This window comes from Dermochelys coriacea, chromosome 3, assembly GCF_009764565.3.
Source record: "Dermochelys coriacea isolate rDerCor1 chromosome 3, rDerCor1.pri.v4, whole genome shotgun sequence".
Lineage (NCBI taxonomy): Eukaryota > Metazoa > Chordata > Testudines > Dermochelyidae > Dermochelys > Dermochelys coriacea.
The window spans coordinates 14,152,132-14,174,928 of NC_050070.1; the positions used below are offsets into that span (position 1 = coordinate 14,152,132).

At 42.1% G+C, this 22,797-nt stretch overlaps 1 protein-coding gene and 1 long non-coding RNA gene across 2 annotated transcripts in view; one reads left to right on the top strand and one right to left on the bottom strand.

The window, feature by feature from the left end:
* The window catches only part of SUPT3H (SPT3 homolog, SAGA and STAGA complex component), a 475,057-nt gene that overhangs the window by 130,779 nt on the left and 321,481 nt on the right, over window positions 1-22,797 (bottom strand). Inside the window, 1 exon segment of the mRNA XM_043510132.1 lies at window positions 1,937-2,023. Within this exon segment, the coding sequence (XP_043366067.1) occupies window positions 1,937-2,023 (87 nt within the window).
* On the top strand, window positions 9,210-22,164 carry LOC122459198. The gene is made up of 3 exons (XR_006279712.1): window positions 9,210-9,220; window positions 20,237-20,240; window positions 22,029-22,164. It is a non-coding gene; the product is annotated as an uncharacterized LOC122459198 (long non-coding RNA).

The window sequence follows — 22,797 nt, forward strand, 5'->3', positions numbered from 1 at the left end:
TCCTCATCAGATCTGTCTCCCCACCCCACACCATCAGATCCATCTTCCCACTGTCACACTGCTTCCCATTTCCTGTCTTCTTGCCCAGCCAGTCTTAGTCTCTACCCCCTGCTCCCAATGCAAGTCTCCTGGCCCAGTCAGTCCCAGTTCCCACCCCCAACCCCATCTTCCAGTCCCAGTCATGGGTTACCCCGAGCAACTTTTCCCATTTGTTCCCCTTCCATTCCCCCCGCATGCCAGCTTTGGCTCTTCTCCCATCTGTATTTATATCAGGCAGCTTCTTCTTCCATGCTGCGCATCAGCAACGGGGGCATTGCAAGCACAGGAGAGACAGGTTTCCTGGTCTCAATTCTTGTACCCACCCCAACATGTCTGCACCAGCCCAGAGCTGCCAGTGCATGGAAAGTCACGCTCAGTCACATCAGCTGGAGCATGCCCATTATAGATGGAATCCTTAGAATTTTTATCTGTTAAACTCTAGGAAGTCTCTACTGAGCATGTGCAAACTGATTTTTCAGAGGCTTATAACTTGACCTAATTTGGGTGCATTTTCATGGGGATGGCAAAAAGCACATTCTTGACACACAGACCACACTCTTGCCAAATTTCAAGTTCATATTTCATAGCATGGAGGGACTAGAGCCTCATAAAGCAAAGATCACTGGAATATTTTTAACATGGCCAAAAAAGTGTATTTGTCCCTAGCTTAGTTCTTAGAAAAGTGTACACCATTTTAGTTGAAATTTTCCACAAAATTTCAGCCTGAGACAGACCCTTGGCAAGAAAAATTTCAGTCCAAATGGTTAAAGTTTGACAAAGTTATAAGCAACTGAAAATGAAGTCTTATAAAAGGCAACTTTAACAACAGAGTTGCTGGTAGCCCCGGTATAATAATGAAATGATGGTCCATTTTGCAAAGAGCTTACAATCTAAGTAGACAATGAGACATGATTGTGAAGAAAAAAAAGGTCATATATACATCTTGTTAGTTTCTGACCTTAGGATACTTTAGGATAAATGTTGAATTGGCTAGGAGTCTGTTAAATATTGTAGTTTATTTTTATAAGATAACATGTTCTTATTTTGAGGAAATCAAGGGGAGGAAATGGAGGTCAGCAGTGGAAGACTAATCAAGAGAGGGATTTGAAGGAGAAGTGGCAAGCAGGATCAGAGAAGGTATTTCACGTTTGGTGACAGTGCAAACCACAGCTGGCTGTGGAAGATGGACGCCAAAATACGGTAAGACATGTTGATTGATGAAATGTAAAATTTGATGTAGAACGAGATCAGAGGCCTGCAGAAGGATTGAAATAAGAAGGACAAATTCGTAATAATGAGAGTTGAAGATGATTTTAGTTGCAACATGCAGGATTAACTGGAGTGTACAGTTTGAGGGTGGCAATATCCAAGATGAGAGAGGAATGGGACATCAACCAGGGTTTTAGAAGCTTGTTTGGGAGGGAGGAAGAAGGAAGAGAGATGATTTGGGGAAATATTAAAAAAACAGACATGATTTATTGACATCCTAGATGTAGAGAGGGTAAAGGACAGAGCTGTGCCAAGTGTCACATCAAGATCCAGAGTTCAGGTAAGTGGAAGGATGTTATAATGATTGATAATGATATAAGTGGAAGGGAGAGAGAGGCTAAGGCTCATCATAGTCTAAATTATTATTTGAGATAAAAACAACCTACTAGGTCAACTTGCCATCACTCTGCCAGTGCAGGTGAAAACAATCAAGTGAAAAATCTATCGATAAGTTGAAGTTATCCCAGAAACTAAAACTGAACTAATTATAATGACATTATCCTTTTTTACAAATTGCTATTCATAAGGATGCCTCCCTTGCTTTAAACTAAAAGTAAACAGATTAAGCTAACATACACATTGTCTAACTTACAGTTCATAATACAAATTGACTAGCTTATTACTGTACCTTATCTTTGCGCATCAAAAACAGAAGATCTTCAGCAGAGATGACTCGAGCTCCTCTCATCTGAGAAACTTCAGCTGCTTGCTGCAACTAATAAAAACAAAGAAATGTACAACTATTGCTTCTGTAATATATGTTGTATTTAGTAGGTTTCAAAATAAGTTCAGATAAACACACTGTGTGATGACATGTTGGAAAATGAAAAGGAGTACTTGTGGCACCTTAGAGACTAACAAATTTATTTGAGAGCTGTAGCTCACGAAAGCTTATGCTCAAATAAATTTGTTAGTCTCTAAGGTGCCACAAGTACTCCTTTTCATTTTGCGAATACAGACTAACACGGCTGCTACTCTGAAACCTGTCACGTTGGAAAATATAAATCATTTTAAAAATATAGGCTGGGACTTTCAAAAGTGCCTAAGGGAGTCAGTCATCCAACTCCCGTTAACCAAAATTCCAGCCATAAATTATATAAAGACTGAAAAGCTTTTGGCATATCTCAATAATCATAATTATGCGTTTAAAAGTAAAACCTCTTGTTTCTCAGCATATACAATTGTAATTTCTACCATTTCTTTTCTTCAAAACATTTTCTAGTGCAGTCTAGAGAACAGACATGAGTCCTCTAATGCAGACAAGTAAAAAGCAAAGCTCTTCCTATAAAGGGGGCAGACTAGCTGGCTGATCCTGCTGAGAATTTCTGGGCAATACCAACATTAATTCTATAAATATACATGAAGACATTTTTAGGGAAAAGTCCTTCACTTTCAACAGTACCAATCTTATCCATATGCTAGGAATGTTCTTTTTCACTCAGACATGAAGGACACAAAGAAAGAATTGAGCAATTGCATAGGTTTAGATTATGGCTGCCACGGGAGTGCGAAGGGAAAGAACTGCCTTTATCTACATTGTAATCATTGTGGCCTAAAGGTTGTGCCTCTACAGGCCAGCAAGACCTCCAAGTCAATTGAGTCATCTGTCCATGGATCAAAGGTCTCTTGAGAAGAGCTTTTAACACAACATATAATAAATAACCCCCTTTACACCAACAGCAATGTGGGTGGCTTCAAGAAAATTGGGCTAAGAGTCCACTTTCAAGTCCCAAAAGAGTCCATTTTATAGACAGCATAACACGAGTTGACACCAAACCTATGGCAAACTGATAAATAAGTTGCTGGGCTAATGAGGCCTAATCCCAAACCCAGTGAAGTCACTGGGATTCCTTCCACTGAATCCAATGGACTTTGAATCAGGCTGGGGGCACTTTGAACACCAGGTGGGGGGACATTGAGTTCTCATTGGACTAGTTGCTTCCCTATCCCAAGCTTGGGAAACATTTTTCCAGTAAGGAGAATTTCATCACAGGATGTTTGCTTTCATCCCTGTCTTTCTCAGTTGGTGGGAGGAATACAATTACATTAAAATTCATGTGTACACCTGCAACATGATACAAAAAAATATAAATCTCATTTCTTTTCATGCAAAAATGCCTCCATACTCCACTTTCAGAAATACATTAATGCACCTGAAAATAATTTGAAGAAATTCTATCCTTCATACTCATGCTAGCAATGGTTTCACTCAACATCACTGGCTGAATAAGTATATTATTAATCTGAGCTCCCATGCTGCTATGTCTTGAAATAGACCTATTCAGAAGTTAAAAAGATCAACAAAAACAGTAGCTGTTTCTAATATCCAAAGGAGAAAAAAAAAGATTTTCATTTTGGCAAGTGTTCAGTGGGCAAAGGATTCAGTCCATAAATCATAATACTGGACTGCATTAATTTTTTTCCACACTAATCACATGCACACAAAACGTTAACTGTATCTGGTATGCACAACACAAAACATACTGCATGAAAAGCTTCAGATTTTTCCTTGAAATGCTCACTTGGGCCTTTACAGCTACAGAGAGCAGAGAGTTTTCAGGAATTCAGAAGTCACAGTAACATAATCTTACTTGAAACTGAACTGGAAAATGTAAGAATGTGAAAAACGATCGTTCTATTTTTTGGCAAAGGCAAAACTGCTTCTTATTCTGATTAGTCTGAGGGCACACAAGGTACTTATATTTCCAGCATAAAATATAAAGAGGCTGGGTAAAAATATAAAAAGAATGGGTTGCATTTATCCCTGGTGTAACTCAAATCAAGTCAATGGAGTTACCCTATGGGTAAATTTGGGCCAATACATTTATCAGTGTTTCAAAATCTGACCTTGGCATGGACAATAATGCAACACAGCCTTTTCAAATATCATAAAATTGGAGAACTACTGTAACTGAAAAGATATCTTAGTGTAACTCTTCTCTGTGCAGAAAATACCATAGTTTAAGACACTTGCATGATCCTTACGACATTCTTCTTCTAATCACAAAAAAATCTTAATTCATGTCAACTACAAACAAATCTTCTTTCAAATGATAATGAAAATATATATGTGACAAAAATAATTTAAAATGAAGGCTTCTACTTCCTTACCAACAAAATAATGGTGTAAACGAAGGACATTTGGCCAGACTCAGGTCTCATTTACACCCAAGGAAATCCAGAATAACTTCACTGATTTCAACAGAATTATTCTGGGTTTACACTAGTGCAAGCAAGATCAAAATCTGGCTTAATGTCCTTAGTTCATACCAACACAATAGGAGCTGCATAGTTGAATTTTCTCGGTTTCGTTGATTGGTGCACCTCCTTAATTTAGTGAAAGCACAACGAAGCTCTGTATTTTAATTTCTTCAGTTTAAAAAAAAAAAAGGCAAAACAGGAGAATAATTCTTTCATACAAGGTTATAAAATATGAATTATTTATTCAAAGAGACCATAACTACTTCTGAACTGGTACATACATATTTACCTGAGTAACTGGAACACATTCAGGTAAATATGTATTTAGGCATTTTTTTTAAAAGTATACACCACATAGTCCAGGCTGGGGACAAAATATGTATTTATAGTTTTAAACAGCATATAATTGACTCATATAACCATAATATCTGAGTGCAAAGCTATAATTGTATTGTAATGAACTGCCGTGACTGTCAGAGTTACTATTAATATGCAACATTTCAGTTCCTTCCCTTCCTAGGGACTGAGGGCTCTGGCTTCAGTAGAATTCCTATCATGTTTCAGAGTAGCAGCCGTGTTAGTCTGTATTCGCAAAAAGAAAAGCAGTACTTGTGGCACCTTAGAGACTAACAAATTTATTAGAGCATAAGCTTTCGTGAGCTACTCCGATGAAGTGAGCTGTAGCTCACGAAAGCTTATGCTCTAATAAATTTGTTAGTCTCTAAGGTGCCATATGATCATGTTGCGTGGGGAAAGGGGATTTCAGGAAATTGCATAGAGGATATATACTTCAAGCTCTGTATAGCTCAGCTCCCTAGGAACGTCAGGTTCAGCTATGCATCACTGCAGTCTATAGGAGTTTTGCCATTGGCTTCAATGGGAGCAAAGTCAGTCTCCAGTGCAGTGACTTTTTAGGGTGGAACAGCCAGTGACAGGGCAAGTGGATCTACTGCCTCTGTCTCCACATGGTATTTGGGGGTGGGAGGTAGTGTAGGGGCTAAGAAGACTATTCCCATGCTGAGGCTGCAGTAACAACTGTGGAGTGGCATCAGTAGTGCCCTGACCCCTGGTGAAGATGTAGGATTGTTTCCCACCATCTTCCTGTGGAGTTCCCTAATCCCTACTCTAATTAGAGCACTCAGGTTGGGCACTAGGAACAGAACTTGCTGTAGTCTGAGTGCAAAGCTACTGTATATTAATAGTTTTTTATCTTTAAATTATTAAATACGCTTAGTCAATGTTTGAAAACATTTTATTTTGAGCTATTTTAATGCACAAGAAGCACCCACACATATTTAGCCTTTTAAGAAAAAAAAAGGCAAGCCCAATTTTCTCAAATTAGAAAAAAAAGAGACCTCAGAATTTTTATGACAGTAAAATTATGAATCCCTGAAAATAAAAGTGTTGAAATAACCCTAATTATAGCAGTGCAAATGAGTTCATGAAAACTAAGTGTATTTTACAATTTTGCATGTTACAAAGAAAGTAGTATATACTGTAACTATATTTTAAAATCTGAGAATAAATACAGGGGAATAGTACTTTAAAACTTAATTACTGGTTTAATGACTTAACTAGAGTATGTTAATAGTCACCTTAGGGCTATTTATTTTTCTCTCTCTCTCTCTTTCTTTTCGTAACTTCTGCAAATTATAAATTTGATTAAAGGAGTACTCACTCTGCTGTGACAGTAACAGTTACCTCAATCAATACAGTCTGTTTTTTCACAACAAACAATTGCGGCAAACATTTTAAAGAAAATATTTTAACAAAATAGGTAAAAGGCTGGAAACCAAAAAGGTTGTATTTGTGAAACAATAATTACAGTTCTTAAACTACATTAAAGAAGGGTGCTAAGAAAGGCTAAGTGCTAACGTTTGCATAACTTTAAAGTGGTCAGAGCCAAAAATAATGCTTTAGGAAACTATGCTTTTGCTTTCATTATGAAGGTAAATTAGATCATAGTTCATCTTTTTACAACTTGGGGTTTTTTATGCGTGTATCAAAAATAATAATTCTTTTAATCTTCCACGGTGCCAAAAAGGTACAACAATAGCTTATTATGAACTTAGATACAATACTATAAGTAGCTTTTAGTATATTCCGTACATAGTACTCCAGTATACTTTGAAGGCACGCAAGTGTTAGACGTAAACACAGTTTTTAATTTTAGGCTTTTTCATATACCATTTTTATGAGCAAATAAAGCTTTTGCCAGAAATTCTAGTTTTAATGTAATAGGGAAAGATATTAAAAATGTTTTTACAAGTCAGCACTGTATAGGTGTTAAAGAGACACAGTGCACTGAGAGAACTATTACATTATGTGGTCTATTATCATAGCACACTAGTAGGTAAAGGTTTAGTAGGGGCACAGTGTTTTAAATGCATGACTAAATCCCTGCACTGTATTCTGAAAAAGTAAGCTTCATTTTGAAGGTTGATGGATTTCAATTAATTTTTCAGTTATTAGGAAGCCATTATTAAGGCCAATATATTTTCTTGAAGTGTATTTAATGGTGCAACAGGTGCCAGGGTGCCAAACTCAGAGAATAAAGCCCCGTATTCTATTCTGAGGTCTTTAGTGGTGCATAGGCTTTTGCTAGCCCTCCTCAGAGGGTGAATTTCAGCACTCTAATTAGAGGTAGTGACATGATTCTCAACCCTAAACTGGACTAAGGGAGTTTAGTTCAGCCTCCATGACAATTCAGTCCTTGGACACTGATGAGACACTGCTTTCAAGGGTATAATTTGTGCTGTTTTTATAAATGTGGATAGTTGTTCACTAGTAGATAGACAGAAATCACCAAGTTATTTCACTATTCCTTCATAGAAGCCATCAGATGATAACTTTCAGATGCCACGATTTGGGCCGTATTCAGGGAAGTGATTTCGAACATAAAAGAGCAGCAGCAACTACCAATTCTTTGAGCCTTCAAGCTTCCTTTTTATCTTTCTTCACATGTTTCAAGATCTAGCTCTCTGTTCTGTACTAAAAATCAACAGCCAGTTTAAGGTATAAAGAGGACAATAAGAAAATACAAAGCTGTTTGGTGACATGATTGACATAAAGGACTAGGAATCTGAACAGACTTTGGGCTTTAAATCTGAGTGAGTCACTCACTCAGGAACTTTGGCAAGTCACTTGACTTCCTTGTTATTGTTTCTATTACAGGTTTCTATTACAGGTTTCAGAGTAGCAGCCGTGTTAGTCTGTATTTGCAAAAAAGAAAAGGAGTACTTGTGGCACCTTAGAGACTAACAAATTCTTGTTTCTATTACAGTAACTCCAGAGGCCCCCATCATGAATTACCAAACTACCATCAATGGAACAAACCAAAGTGTCCTACAAGTGGCCTTGAAAATACATTAAACACAGACAAGTATTTGTAGGAGTACAAAAAACAAAACTAACTTTTCAGTTATTCTAGTGAAAGAGAAGCCATCAACTGGAAAATCATTGGTTTGATCCTCTTGTTTCATCAGCCCTGCTTAGTCCTACAGCCTGTCTGGCTCCAGGGGAATCATCCCAAAGGGTGGCGCAGAGATGCCACAGAGCAGTCTTCAGATTATTCTAATGTACATTGGGGAGAACCAAGCTTGCACACAGTGACCTTCATATTGCAGTGTGCTTGAAGGAACCTTTGCACCCCTCTCTCCTGAATTGCACGGTGTACACATTAGCTGGAATCCAGAAACTAGCCTCACATTTCCCTCTGAACATTTTAAAATCTGCTATTGTTATAAAAATAAATCCTAAAGATTACTGTAATGGTCTGTGATGCCCTTAGATGTCCGGGGCTGCACGCGCGCTACACTGACTGGCTCAGCGTGTGTCTACCCTACGCCGACAGGTGCGGGTAACCCGTTGAACCCCATTCGTGATGGGGATCGGGGATTTCAATTATTCCCCAGGAACGAGAACTTCTTAGAGGGACAAGTGGCGTTCAGCCACCCGAGATTGAGCAATGTAATAGAGAGAGAATATAGTGGCAAATTGTGCCGGTCTGTTTGTATTGTACACTTGACAAATTTTTGGACATAGTCAACTTCACTGTTTTGTTGATTGCACACATACTTTCTCAGACGTTGTAAGAGGGCGTTTACCAGTAACATCAGCAGACCTGAAATGGAAAAGTCAGCAAGCAGTAAGCATATGTTTACAGGAAGAAAAAGGGGAAGAGGAGAAATAGTTTTCAGCATGTTTGGTGTTGTTGCTCTTCATCTCATGCAAAAGACCCTTCTGAACATAAACAGAATAGAAAAATCCAGTCCGCCATTTTTTTTAACTAGATGGAGCAAGTGGAGTAGTAAAATTTACCCATTTCATGCCAATGGACATCCCCTGTACAAAGCCAGAGTACTATTCTGGGGGTTGAGATGGGTTTTGGGTGAATTTCATCCATGGAGAACATTAAAAAAGAAGGTTTCGGAGAAGAAACAAAGAAAATGAAGAGAGACAACTGAATGCTACTTACTAAACATCATCTATAGTGCTAGCTAAACGGATTTGCTAAATTTACACTGAGGCACGATGAATATTACAATCCACATCTGACTCAAAGTGCTGGATTAACACCTTGCAAAGTGCTGGATTAGCACCTTCAGTCTCTGTGTTAGCTTTGCTCCATGGGGAAATAAACTGAGCCAACCTTTTTTTTGGGGCAGATTACTTCCCCCTCTACCAGCTCAGGCTGTTTGGGGCTAAGGAAGTATTCTGGGGTCTCCCTACTTCCCTGTCCACTTGAGTTGGAGGAGGGAGTGGTAGCTGCTCTCCACTGCCATACAGGGTCTAGGGATGCTGATAGCCTATTGTGGAGAGTGAGGGGGTTCCTTACAGCCACCTTTTTCTCTCTATGGATGGGCATGCAGGCTCACAGTTGGGCCCCATATAACATGTATAAGATAAGTTATGTTAAACTACAATCACTCACAGAAAATGACAAAAAAAATATAGACTCTCCATTTCCTAAGCCCTTCCAGACGATCAAACCTACTTGTTGATAGATGCAAATAATTAGTGATTTATTATTGCATTAAGCAAATTAAGTAATGGAAGCACATATACACTACTTTACTAAAATTACTTCCATCATTCCTGTACACATATTGCTGTTTCAATAAAAGTCAAACCTTAAGTCAAAGGGTCTACTGTGATATTTCTTAAGTCTGTTTTTATATTACTATTTTAACTGCATGTATGAACTCACACTTCTAAAATGAAATCCTGCTATTACAATTTTCAAATATTAAAACATACAGAAGAACTTTAAGTAGAGCAAGAATTCTCAAATTTTAACTTAAGCTTCAGCAAGTTAAATTGTCATTTCCCTTCTTTATTTTTTCCATTTAAATTCTGAAATTAAAGCTGGAGGTCTAATATTTTCATGTCCATAATCTTTGCAATCTACATGGAAAGAAAGTATTGCATTCTTGGTACTGTCTAAAAGCCAATACGGATCAAAAAACCTTTCATTATATTAAAAACAAAAACAAACTCTGTAATTCTTACAGTTGTGAAGTAAAGTTTGAAAAATGTGATCTGAATGTAAATGATGCAGTGATGTCTGCATGAGTCTGCAGACAGCTTGAAATACTAGTTCAAAAAGATGTCAACTCCAAGATCAACTGCCACCCCTTCCACTCCCCAAGCAGTGAACTTTCTGGAAGCAGGGGGAAATTGCTGGGTTCAGAGCACCCACTAGATACATTCTAGATACTGGGATGAGCACTGGGGTGCCACTGAAAGTCAATGGGAGTTGGGAGCCTAACTTACTTCAGCTTCTCTGAAAATCCCAGCCTAAATAAGTACTGAAAATATTAAAAGAAATAATACTGAAACCACCTACTTTTTGACTTTCCACTTTCATAAGCAATTGTGTCATTTTTTGCATCAGTATGTATGCAGCTAGTTCCAAGTTATGTATTTAAGGGATACATTGAATCTAAATAAATATGTCTGACTGCCCTTCGTGATTCCATAATGCTGCTTTTCCTTAGGAGTTAATTTATAAAGTTATTAGAAATCAATAACAACCATTCTTGTAGAATTTATTAAATAATCATTTAGCTCTCTTAAGCATTGAATAAATTATATGTTTCCTGATATTTGAGCTATTAGTTTAAATATATTTCTTCTGTACTAATTTTTCTATTCTTTCCACAGTGTTTATTATGGTATGCACACCAGCATGTGAGGTTTATATTATATCGGTTTCCTCTCCTATGGTTTCAAACACACTTGACAGCCAAAGCAAGCTATCGTTTAGGATTATTTTGATGTGATTACTAATTTTGCAAAGTAGAAGAAACTGTTCTTTGTTGGCTTAGATTCTATCCTAATGTTCTAATTATATGCATCATTGTGAGCGTATGAATATGGTTCCTCCCTGTGGTGTTACACAAAGTAGCATTTATTCAAATCCTGTACTATTAAATTGTTTATATAGGAAAATAATATTTGCTCCATATTTGTTTCATCAAATTAGATGCAAGATACTAAACAAATACAGTTCTCTCTTATGATGGTGCTAGCCAGTGGCCTTCATCAGGGTTACTCTGGGGAGGCTTTAGCTCATATAAAATTGTAGACTGAACAAACCTTACAGATATATAAACTAGAGCTATGTGAAAACGTTTGTAATGTAACACAAAATTAAGCAACACTTGTCTGGTTTCCTTTTTTGTCATAAGCCAGGAAATTAATACATATTCACCTATTCAAAAATGAAGATTAAACATATTTTTGCTAAACCTGAGGCTGACAAAAGATTACCAGAGAGGAAAAAAAATGTTTCAAATTAAAATCACAGCAGTATTCAGATACTTTCTTGTGGAATGTGATGAAAAGAGAACTGACAGGGACTTTACCCTTCTGGCTTAGCAGATATCAAAACCAAAAAAGACTTTCCCAGATAGCCGCAAAAAGAGGACCAAATACTTAAGATAAAATTCAAGTAATGTGAAAAAAAAAACGGTTACCTACCTCTCAACTGTTGTTCTTCAAGATGTGTTGCTCATGTCCACTCCAATTAGGTGTGTGTTCACCGTGTGCACAGTCGCCGGAAGGTTTTCCCCTAGCAGTACACGTTGGGTTGGCCCAGGCGCCCCATGGAGTCGCATGTTCATGGTGTCGCATATAGGGCCCTGCCGACCCACTGCCTCTCCAATTCCTTCTTGCTGGAGTACTCCACCAGAGGGGAAGGCAGGTGGGTTTGGAATGGACATGAGCAATACATCTCGAAGAACAACAGTTACGAGAGGTAGGTAACCGTTTTTTCTTCTTCAAGTGCTTGCTCATGTCAATTCCAATTGGGTGACTCCCAAGCCTTACCTAGGAGCAGAGTTGGAGTTCATGGAATCACTGACTGAAGCACCACTCTGCCAAATGCTGCATCATTCCTGGCATGCTGGGTAATAGCATAATGGGAAGTGAAGATGTGGAATGAGGACCACATTACCTCTCCACAGATCTCCTGGATTGGGACCTGGGCCAGGAAGGCTGCCGAGGAAGCCTGCGCTCTAGTGGAATGCACTGACAATGTGGGGCCAGGGTCCTTCGCCAGGTCGTAGCATACCCGGATACAGGACGTGATCCATGATTATATCCTTTGGGAGGACACCGGGAGACCCTTCATCCTGTCCGCCACCACAACAAGCAGCTGGTTCAACTTGTGAAACGGCTTTCTTTGTTCAATATAAAAAGCCAATGCCCACTGAACATCCAGGTAGTAGAGCCTTTGCTCCTGGATCTCAGCATGAGGCTTCAGGAAAAAAACTGGGAGAAAAATATCTTGGTTGATGTGAAAGTGAGATATGACCTTTGGGAGGAACGCTGGGTGCGGTTGAAGCTACACCTTGTCCTGGTATAAGGAGGGTCAGATGTGAGGGCCCTGAGCTCAGACACCCTTCTAGCTAAAGTTATTGTGACCAGGAACGCCACTTTCCTTGACAAATAGAGCAGTGAGCATGTTCCTAAGGGCTTGAATGGAGGCGACATGAGCCTTAAAAAGTACCAGATTAAGATCCCAAGCGAGGGTTGGCTGCCAAACTTGAGGATATAGCCTGTCTAGAGGAAATGCGTAGAAGAGGTGATCTTTCCATGGAAGGAGAAATGCATCTGCCAACGAGCCCAGGCTGTGACCCGGAAAAAGCAGAATTGTAGGCATTTCCTGTTGCTCCTTGTGGCAAACAAGTTGATCTGGGGAACTCCCCACCGCTGAAAGATATTGTTTACCACGTCTGGGCAAATGGACCACTCGTGATTGTGAAAAGATCTGCTGAGATATTCTGGTAGCTTGTTCAGAGACCCGGGGAGGTAGGAAGCCTCCAGAAATATTGAGTGAGAAATTTAGAAATCCTAGAGCTTGAAGGCTTCCTGACATAGGAGAGAGAAGCATGCTCCACACTGTTTATATAAAACATCGCTGTTGTATTGTCCACCTGATACACATCTGCCCTCCAAATGAGGCTGCAAGGTCTGACACGCCAGATGAACTGCTCTCAGCTCCCTGACATTGATATGAAGTAGCAGATTGAGTTCTGTGCTCTCCGAGATGTGCTCCCCAGCCCATTGCCAACACATCGGTGACCAGACACAATGAGGGGCACGGTGTGGAGAAGGCAACCTTTGTGCATGACATTCGGGGATTGAGCTACCACTCAAGGGACTTTTGGACTCGCGGTGGGAGTGTGATCACTTTGTCCAGACTCCCTCTGCTCGGTCGATACACCAATGAAATCCAGGCCTGAAGAGGTCTGAGCCTGAGCCTCACATGTTGCAGTATGTATGTGCAAGATGCCATATGCCCAAGGAGTTTTAAGCAATTCCTTTCTGTAGTCTTGAGATACTGTGTGAGATCTTGTATAAAGTCATGCATAGCCTAAAAGTGGGATTGAGGTAGGAACACTCTGGCTTGTCTTGAGTCTAACATTGCCTTTTTGAACTCTATTCTCTGAGTGGGGGCATTCAGCAGGAGACCCAGTCTGCCAAATGTAGACATTATCAGACTGACCTGTTGTTCCACTTGTATTCTGGAATGGCCTTTGACTAACCAGTTGTCGAGGTATGTGAATACCTGAATTTACCTTTTCCTCAGGAAGGTGGCTGACATGCATTTGGTGAATACCCGAGGAGCCGATGACAGGCCAAAAGGAAGGACTGTAAATTGGTAGTGAGTGCACCCCACTACAAATCTTAGGAAATGCCTGTGGGGTGGGATTATGGAAATGTGGAAGTATGCGCCCTTCAAGTTGAGGGCGGCGTACCAATCTCCTCAATCCAGGGATGGGATAATGGCGGCCAAAGAGACCACACAAAACTTTAGTTTCTTCATGAACCTGTTCAGGATGTGCAGATCCAAGATGGTCTGAGGCCCCCTTTGGCTTTCGGTATTAGGAAATACTGGGAGTAATACCTCATGCCCCTTAGTTCCAGTGGAACCTCCTCCACCGCTCCTACCAACACGAGTGTTCGAACCTCCTGTATAAGGAGTTGCTCCTGAGAAGGGTCCCTGAAGAGGGATGGGAAGGGGTGTGTATGGGCAGGTTGAAATGAATTGGAGGGAACATCCCTGTTCTACCATAAGACAGACCCATTGGTCAGAGGTAATCTGGGACCATTGGACCGAAAAGGGTAAAAGATCCAGGCTTTGGGTTGGTATGTTGCCCCCCAGCACATCAAAAGGCCTGCCTGGGGCCTGGCAGTTGTCTCGATGATCCTGAGCCCTAGTTGTTAGACCGACGATGACGGTTCTTGTTCCTGCCCCTTCTCCTATTATGGTCCTGCCTAAGGTGACCTTGATATGGCCAGGACATAGGCTGGGGCCTAAAATGGGTGGCTGGTGTATGTAGCCCCAGAGATCTCAGAGTGGCTCGGTAGTCCTTTAAGCTATGCAGCTTCGAGTCCATTTTCTCTGAGAACAGCGGATCCCTCGAAAGGGAGGTTCTGAATAGTTTGTTGCAACTCCCCCAGGAGGCCAGAGGCCTGCACCCAGGAGTAACAGCGCATCACAATGCCTGAGGACATGGTGTCAGTTGCTGAGTCCACAGAGTCCAGCACAGCCTGTAACTATGATCCGGCCATGGCCTTGCCCTTGCCCTCATCCACCAAGGCCAAGACTTGGAGTCCGCTGGGACAAGGTCCATAAATTTAGACAGGATTTTAAATTTGAGGGGGTCAACAAGCATGTGGACAAGGGGGATCCAGTGCATATTGTGTATTTAGATTTTCAGAAAGCCTTTGACAAGGTCCCTCACCAAAGGCTCTTAAGCAAAGTAAGCTGTCATGGGATAAGAGGGAAGGTCCTCTCATGGATTGGTAACTGGTTAAAAGACAGGAAACAAAGGGTAGGAATAAAAGGTCAGTTTTCAAAATGGAGAGAGGTAAATAAAGAAAATAACAGAACGCCACTAGCCATCACCTTCAGTCCCCAACTAAAACCTCTCCAACACATCATCAAGGATCTACAACCTATCCTGAAGGACGACCCATCACTCTCACAGATCTTGGGAGACAGGCCAGTCCTTGCTTACAGACAGCCCCCCAATCTGAAGCAAATACTCACCAGCAACCACATACCACATAACAGAACCACTAACCCAGGAACCTATCCTTGCAACAAAGCCCGTTGCCAACTGTGTCCACATAGCTATTCAGGGGACACCATCATAGTGCCTAATCACATCAGCCATACTATCAGAGGCTCGTTCAACTGCACATCTACTAATGTGATATATGCCATCATGTGCCAGAAATGTCCCTCTGCCATGTACATTGGCCAAACTGGACAGTGTCTACGTAAAAGAATAAATGGACACAAATCAGACTTCAAGAATTATAACATTCAAAAACCAGTCGGAGAACACTTCAATCTTTGAAGTGAGTGTCTGATTGGCTGCTAGCCTGCAGGGGGCGGGCATTAGGGTGTCTGTGTGTTTGCGTCAGGGAAGCCTGGCTGTTTAAAAATAGCCGGAGCCTCGCGAACCAGCTGAGCGGCAGCGAACCAGCGGAGCAGCGGGGACAGCAGAGCAGCTCACAGCAGGAGTTTGCCTGGGAGTTCGCCTGGAGTGAGCCCAGTGAGGCTTACATCTTGCCAACGTCTCTGAGGAAGCTCATAGTAGGTAGGTGATATGGAAGGGGGGAATTCAGCTGTTGTGACCTGCACTGGATGTGCCATGTTTGTCTTTCTTCCACAGGACAGAAGCGACTTTGTCTGTACAAAGTGCAAGCTGGTCTCCATATTGGAAGAGAAGATTGAAGGTCTGGAGCAACAGGTAACGACCCTGCGTTGTATACGAGAGACTGAGGATTTTCTGGACCAAACTCAGGATAGCCTTCTAGGGGCACAAAGCTCTAAAGATGTAGAGCAGGTTGCACAGAGGAGCCAAGAGGCCAGTGAAGAAGCTTGGCAACATGTGACCTCCAGAAGAGGTAAGCGGAATGTCCGGGTTCCAGTAACACAGACACAGGTAACTAACCGCTTTCATGTTCTCTCCACAGGTACCAATGCGGAGAGTGGACCAGATGATATGTCTGGGGGGAGAAAGCGGAAGGAGACTCCGCTGGTTGGGAGGCATGAGATGCGATGTCCTGAGGTTGGGGGTTCCACGACCACCACTCCCAAGAGGAGAAGGCGGGTGGTGGTGGTCGGGGACTCTCTCCTCCGGGGGACTGAGTCATCTATCTGCCGCCCTGACCGGGAAAACCGAGAAGTCTGCTGCTTGCCAGGGGCTAAGATTCGTGATGTGACGGAGAGACTGCCGAGACTCATCAAGCCCTCGGATCGCTACCCCTTCCTGCTTCTCCACGTGGGCACCAATGATACTGCCAAGAATGACCTTGAGCGGATCACTGCGGACTATGTGGCTCTGGGAAGAAGGATAAAGGAGTTGGAGGCGCAAGTGGTGTTCTCGTCCATCCTCCCCGTTGAAGGAAAAGGCCTGGGTAGGGACCGTCGAATCGTGGAGGTCAACGAATGGCTACGCAGGTGGTGTCGGAGAGAAGGCTTTGGATTCTTTGACCATGGGATGGTGTTCCATGAAGGAGGAGTGCTGGGCAGAGACGGGCTCCATCTTACGAAGAGAGGGAAGAACATCTTTGCCAGCAGGCTGGCTAACCTAGTGAGGAGGGCTTTAAACTAGGTTCACCGGGGGAAGGAGACCAAAGCCCTGAGGTAAGTGGGAAAGCGGGATACCGGGAGGAAGCACAGGCAGGAAGGTCTGTGAGGGGAGGGCTCCTGCCTCATACTGGGAATGAGGGGCGATCAACAGGTTATCTCAAGTGCTTATATACAAATGCACAAAGCCTTGGAAACAAGCAGGGAGAACTGGAGGTCCTGGTGATGTCAAGGAATTATGACGTGATTGGAATAACAGAGACTTGGTGGGATAACTCACATGACTGGAGTACAGTCATGGATGGTTATAAACTGTTCAGGAAGGACAGGCAGGGCAGAAAAGGTGGGGGAGTAGCACTGTATGTAAGGGAGCAGTATGACTGCTCAGAGCTCCGGTACGAAACTGTGGAAAAACCTGAGTGTCTCTGGATTAAGTTTAGAAGTGTGTGCAACAAGAGTGATGTCATGGTGGGAGTCTGCTATAGACCACCGGACCAGGGGGATGAGGTGGATGAGGCTTTCTTCCGGCAACTCAAGGAAGCTACTAGATCGCATGCCCTGATTCTCATGGGTGACTAATTTTCCTGATATCTGCTGGGAGAGCAATACAGCGGTGCATAGACAATCCAGGAAGTTTTTGGAAAGCGTAGGGGACAATTTCCTGGTGCAAGTGCTAGGGGAGCCAACTAGGGGGAGCGCTTTTCTTGACCTGCTGCTCACAAACCGGGTAGAATTAGTGGGGGAAGCAAAAGTGGATGGGAATCTGGGAGGCAGTGACCATGAGTTGGTTGAGTTCAGGATCCTGACGCAGGGAAGAAAGGTAAGCAGCAGGATACGGACCCTGGACTTCAGGAAAGCAGACTTTGACTCCCTCAGGGAACAGATGGCCAGGATCCCCTGGGGGACTAACATGAAAGGGAAGGGAGTCCAGGAGAGCTGGCTGTATTTCAAGGAATCCCTGTTGAGGTTACAGGGACAAACCATCCCGATGAGTCGAAAGAATAGTAAATATGGCAGGCGACCAGCTTGGCTTAATGGTGAAATCCTAGCGGATCTTAAACATAAAAAAGAAGCTTACAAGAAGTGGAAGCTTGGACATATGACCAGGGAAGAGTATAAAAATATTGCTCGGGCATGTAGGAAAGATATCAGGAGGGCCAAATCGCACCTGGAGCTGCAGCTAGCAAGAGATGTCAAGAGTAACAAGAAGGGTTTCTTCAGGTATGTTGGCAACAAGAAGAAAGCCAAGGAAAGTGTGGGCCCCTTACTGAATGAGGGATGCAAGCTAGTGACAGAGGATGTGGAAAAAGCTAATGTACTCAATGCTTTTTTTGCCTCTGTTTTCACTAACAAGGTCAGCTCCCAGACTGCTGTGCTGGGCAACACAAAATGGGGAAGAGATGGCCAGCCCTCTGTAGAGATAGAGGTGGTTAGGGACTATTTAGAAAAGCTGGACGTGCACAAGTCCATGGGGCCGGACGAATTGCATCCGAGAGTGCTGAAGGAATTGGCGGCTGTGATTGCAGAGCCCTTGGCCATTATCTTTGAAAACTCGTGGCGAACGGGGGAAGTCCCGGATGACTGGAAAAAGGCTAATGTAGTGCCCATCTTTAAAAAAGGGAAGAAGGAGGATCCTGGGAACTACAGGCCGGTCAGCCTCACCTCAGTCCCTGGAAAAATCATGGAGCAGGTCCTCAAAGAATCAATCCTGAAGCACTTAGAGGAGAGGAAAGTGATCAGGAACAGTCAGCATGGATTCACCAAGGGAAGGTCATGCCTGACTAATCTAATCGCCTTTTATGATGAGATTACTGGTTCTGTGGATGAAGGGAAAGCAGTGGATGTATTGTTTCTTGACTTTAGCAAAGCTTTTGACACGGTCTCCCACAGCATTCTTGTCAGCAAGTTAAGGAAGTATGGGCTGGATGAATGCACTATAAGGTGGGTAGAAAGCTGGCTAGATTGTCGGGCTCAACGGGTAGTGATCAATGGCTCCATGTCTAGTTGGCAGCCGGTGTCAAGTGGAGTGCCCCAGGGGTCGGTCCTGGGGCCCGTTTTGTTCAATATCTTCATAAATGATCTGGAGGATGGTGTGGATTGCACTCTCAGCAAATTTGCGGATGATACTAAACTGGGAGGAGTGGTAGATACGCTGGAGGGGAGGGATAGGATACAGAAGGACCTAGACAAATTGGAGGATTGGGCCAAAAGAAATCTAATGAGGTTCAATAAGGATAAATGCTGGGTCCTGCACTTAGGATGGAAGAATCCAATGCACCGCTACAGACTAGGGACCGAATGGCTCGGCAGCAGTTCTGCGGAAAAGGACCTAGGGGTGACAGTGGACGAGAAGCTGGATATGAGTCAGCAGTGTGCCCTTGTTGCCAAGAAGGCCAATGGCATTTTGGGTTGTATAAGTAGGGGCATAGCGAGCAGATCGAGGGACGTGATCGTTCCCCTCTATTCGACACTGGTGAGGCCTCATCTGGAGTACTGTGTCCAGTTTTGGGCCCCACACTACAGGAAGGATGTGGATAAATTGGAAAGAGTACAACGAAGGGCAACGAAAATGATTAGGGGTCTAGAGCACATGACTTATGAGGAGAGGCTGAGGGAGCTGGGATTGTTTAGTCTGCAGAAGAGAAGAATGAGGGGGGATTTGATAGCTGCTTTCAACTACCTGAAAGGGGGTTTCAAAGAGGATGGCTCTAGACTGTTCTCAATGGTAGCAGATGACAGAACGAGGAGTAATGGTCTCAAGTTGCAATGGGGGAGGTTTAGATTGGATATTAGGAAAAACTTTTTCACTAAGAGGGTGGTGAAACACTGGAATGCGTTACCTAGGGAGGTGGTAGAATCTCCTTCCTTAGAGGTTTTTAAGGTCAGGCTTGACAAAGCCCTAGCTGGGATGATTTAACTGGGACTTGGTCCTGCTTTGAGCAGGGGGTTGGACTAGATGACCTTCTGGGGTCCCTTCCAACCCTGATATTCTATGATTCTATGATTCTATGATCTCTCTGGTCACTCGATCACAGACCTAAGAGTGGCTATACTTCAACAAAAAAGCTTCAAAACCAGACTCCAACGAGAGACTGCTGAATTGGAATTAATTTGCAAACTGGATACAATTAACTTAGGCTTGAATAAAGACTGGGAGTGGATGGGTCATTACACAAAGTAAAATTATATCCCCATATTTATTACTCCCCACCCCCTACTGTTCCTCACAGGTTCTTGTCAACTGCTGGAAATGGCCCACCTTGATTATCACTACAAAAGGTTCCCCTCCCCAGCCCCGCTCTCCTGCTGGTAATAGATCACCTTACCTGATCACTCTTGTTACAGTGTGTATGGTAACACCCATTGTTTCATGTTCTCTGTGTATATAAATCTCCCCACTGTATTTTCCACTGAATATATCCAATGAAGTGAGCTGTAGCTCACGAAAGCTTATGCTCAAATAAATTTGTTAGTCTCTAAGGTGCCACAAGTACTCCTTTTCTTTTTGCGCATACAGACTAACATGGCTGCTACTCTGGAACCCGAGGGGTCTGTACTGAGACCAGTCCTATTCAATATATTCATAAATGATTGGGAAAAAGGGGTAAACAGTGAGGTGGCAAAATTTGCAGATGATACAAAACTACTCAAGATAGTTAAGTCCCAGGCAGACTGCAAAGAGCTACAAAAGTATCTCTCAAAACTAGGTGACTGGGCAACAAAAGGCAGACGAAATTGAATGTTGATAAGTGCAAAATAATGCACGCTGGAAAACATAATCCCAACTATACATATAAAATGATGGGTTCTAAATTAGCTGTTACCACTCGAGAGATCTTGGAGTCATTGTAGATAGCTCTCTGAAAACATCCATTGAATGTGTAGCGGCAGTCAAAAAAAGCCAACTGAATGTTGGGCATCATTAAGAAAGGGATACATAATAAGACAGAAAATATCATGTTGCCTCTATACAAATCCATCTTGAATACTGTAAGCAGATGTGGTCACCCCACCTCAAAAAAGGTATATTGGAATTGGAAAGGGTTCAGAAAAGGGCAACAAAAATTATCAGGGGTATGGAACAGCTTCCATGTGAGGAGACATTAATAAGACTGGGACTTTTCATCTTGGAAAAGAGACGACTAAGGGGGGATATGATAGAGGTCTATAAAGTCACATGAAGATAATGCTGCCACCAGTTCCAGTGCGTGCAATAAACTGAGTAATGACCAACAAAAACAGACATTGTCTTTTAGTACAGATCAGTGTAGTTCCTATTCAAAGCCATCAAACATTCCATCTGATGACCCGGTCTGTGATATTCCAAAAAATAGATTAGAACGCCGGTCTCGATTATCTATAGGTCCTTATCAGCTTAGATTGAGCATGTTTTCTAGAAGTAAAATAGGGAATAAAGAAAGAAGTTTTCAGTCCGATTGGTATGAAAAGTATAGGTGGTTAGAATATAGCCCATCAAAGGACGCAGCATTTTGCTTTTACTGCCGTTTCTTCTCCTCTAATGATGCAGCAAACAAAGGTCACACTGATCCAGCATTTATTGATAAGGGATTCAGAAACTGGCATAGGGCTAATGAATGTTTTAAAAACCACCATCAAAATCTCATGTGTTAAGCTGTTCTTCATGGTCAAGTTTTAATGAAGGGAAACCTATTGATGCATTGTTGGATGAGGGCAAACAGGCTTATCTGTCTAAACAAGAAGAACGGTGCCATAACCAAAGTGTAATGGAGCGACTGATTGACATTGTTCTGTGTTTGGCGAAAGGTGGGAGATCATTCAGGGGTCACAATGAGAAACCTGATGGTTTTGAGAAAGGTTTATTTCTAAATCTTGTCAATATGCTCCAAAAATATGATCCCGTAATGGCAAAGCATGTGCAACAATCTCCTCAAATGCTACCTATCTGAGTAATCGCATCCAAAATTATTTAATTGTGGCCTTGCAATGTTTTGCAACAAAAGATTGTGTCTTCACTAAATGGAAAAATGGTCTTGATAATTGCCGACGATACTACTGACTGTGGACACAATGAACAGACTTCCATTACGGTGCGGTATTTTGACAATGAAAAACAGTGCAGTTGAACATTTTGGGTCTGTTCAGAGACTATTAACAGTTGATGCTCAGTCTATTTTTGACCAGCTAAATGATGTCCTTGGCATTCTTAAAATTGACTGATCATCAATCGGGATGTCTGTCAGTTTTGATGGCACATCTACTATGTCTGGATGTACTGTGGGAGTTCAAATGCAATGTAAAGAAAGAAACAGTGAAATACTTTATGTACACTGCTATTCGCATTGTTTGAACCTCGTCCTAGTAAATGCATGCACTTCAAGTAAACAAAACAGAACTGTCTTTGATTCTTTTTGGTGTTATTCAGACTCTTTATGCTTTCATGGAGGGGAATCCTGTGCGATGTGCAGTAATGGAGAAGATTTCACAAGAAGTAGGATCCCAGTTGAAGACTTTGAAGTCACTATCAAACACAAGACGGGCATGCAGAGCAGAAGCAGTGGCTGCTATAAAACAAGTCTACTCCATTTTACAAGCTTTACAAGAGATTATCGAAGCAACACACTTTGCTGACGCTAAAATAAAAGCCAGGGGCCTTATCCATGAACTAAATTCATTCAAGTTCATCTTTGCCCATCACATGATGCACCCTATTCTCTAGATGGTGGTAAAAGTGAGTAAGGCTCTTCAAGCTCCAGATCTCAACTTACTTTCTGCAATGACAGGGGTGAAAAGCTTGAGTAACTCTTTGGCTGCAAGGAGAAGTGGCCCAGAATATTTTCAATCTATTTTCAATGACAGTGTGAAAATGTGCGTAGAGAATGATATATCGATTCCCCCAATTAAGAAGAGAAAAACGTCCACTCGTATTGATGATGCATTTGAGTCCCAGCATCACTTGATACAAAAGAGGAGCAGGAGAGAATAACTATTATACCCACTCATAGACTCAATGATTACTGGCATTGACCAGCGATTTGAACAGGAGACTTGTAAAATTGTGTCTGCAATGGGAAAACTGCTGAGCTTAGACATTGGCAGGGACGATATGAGAATCATTGCTAACAAATTTAAAGTGTCCTTGGATGAGTTGGAAGCTGAAGTCAGATTGCTTCGGGGTTATGACGGATCTGTTC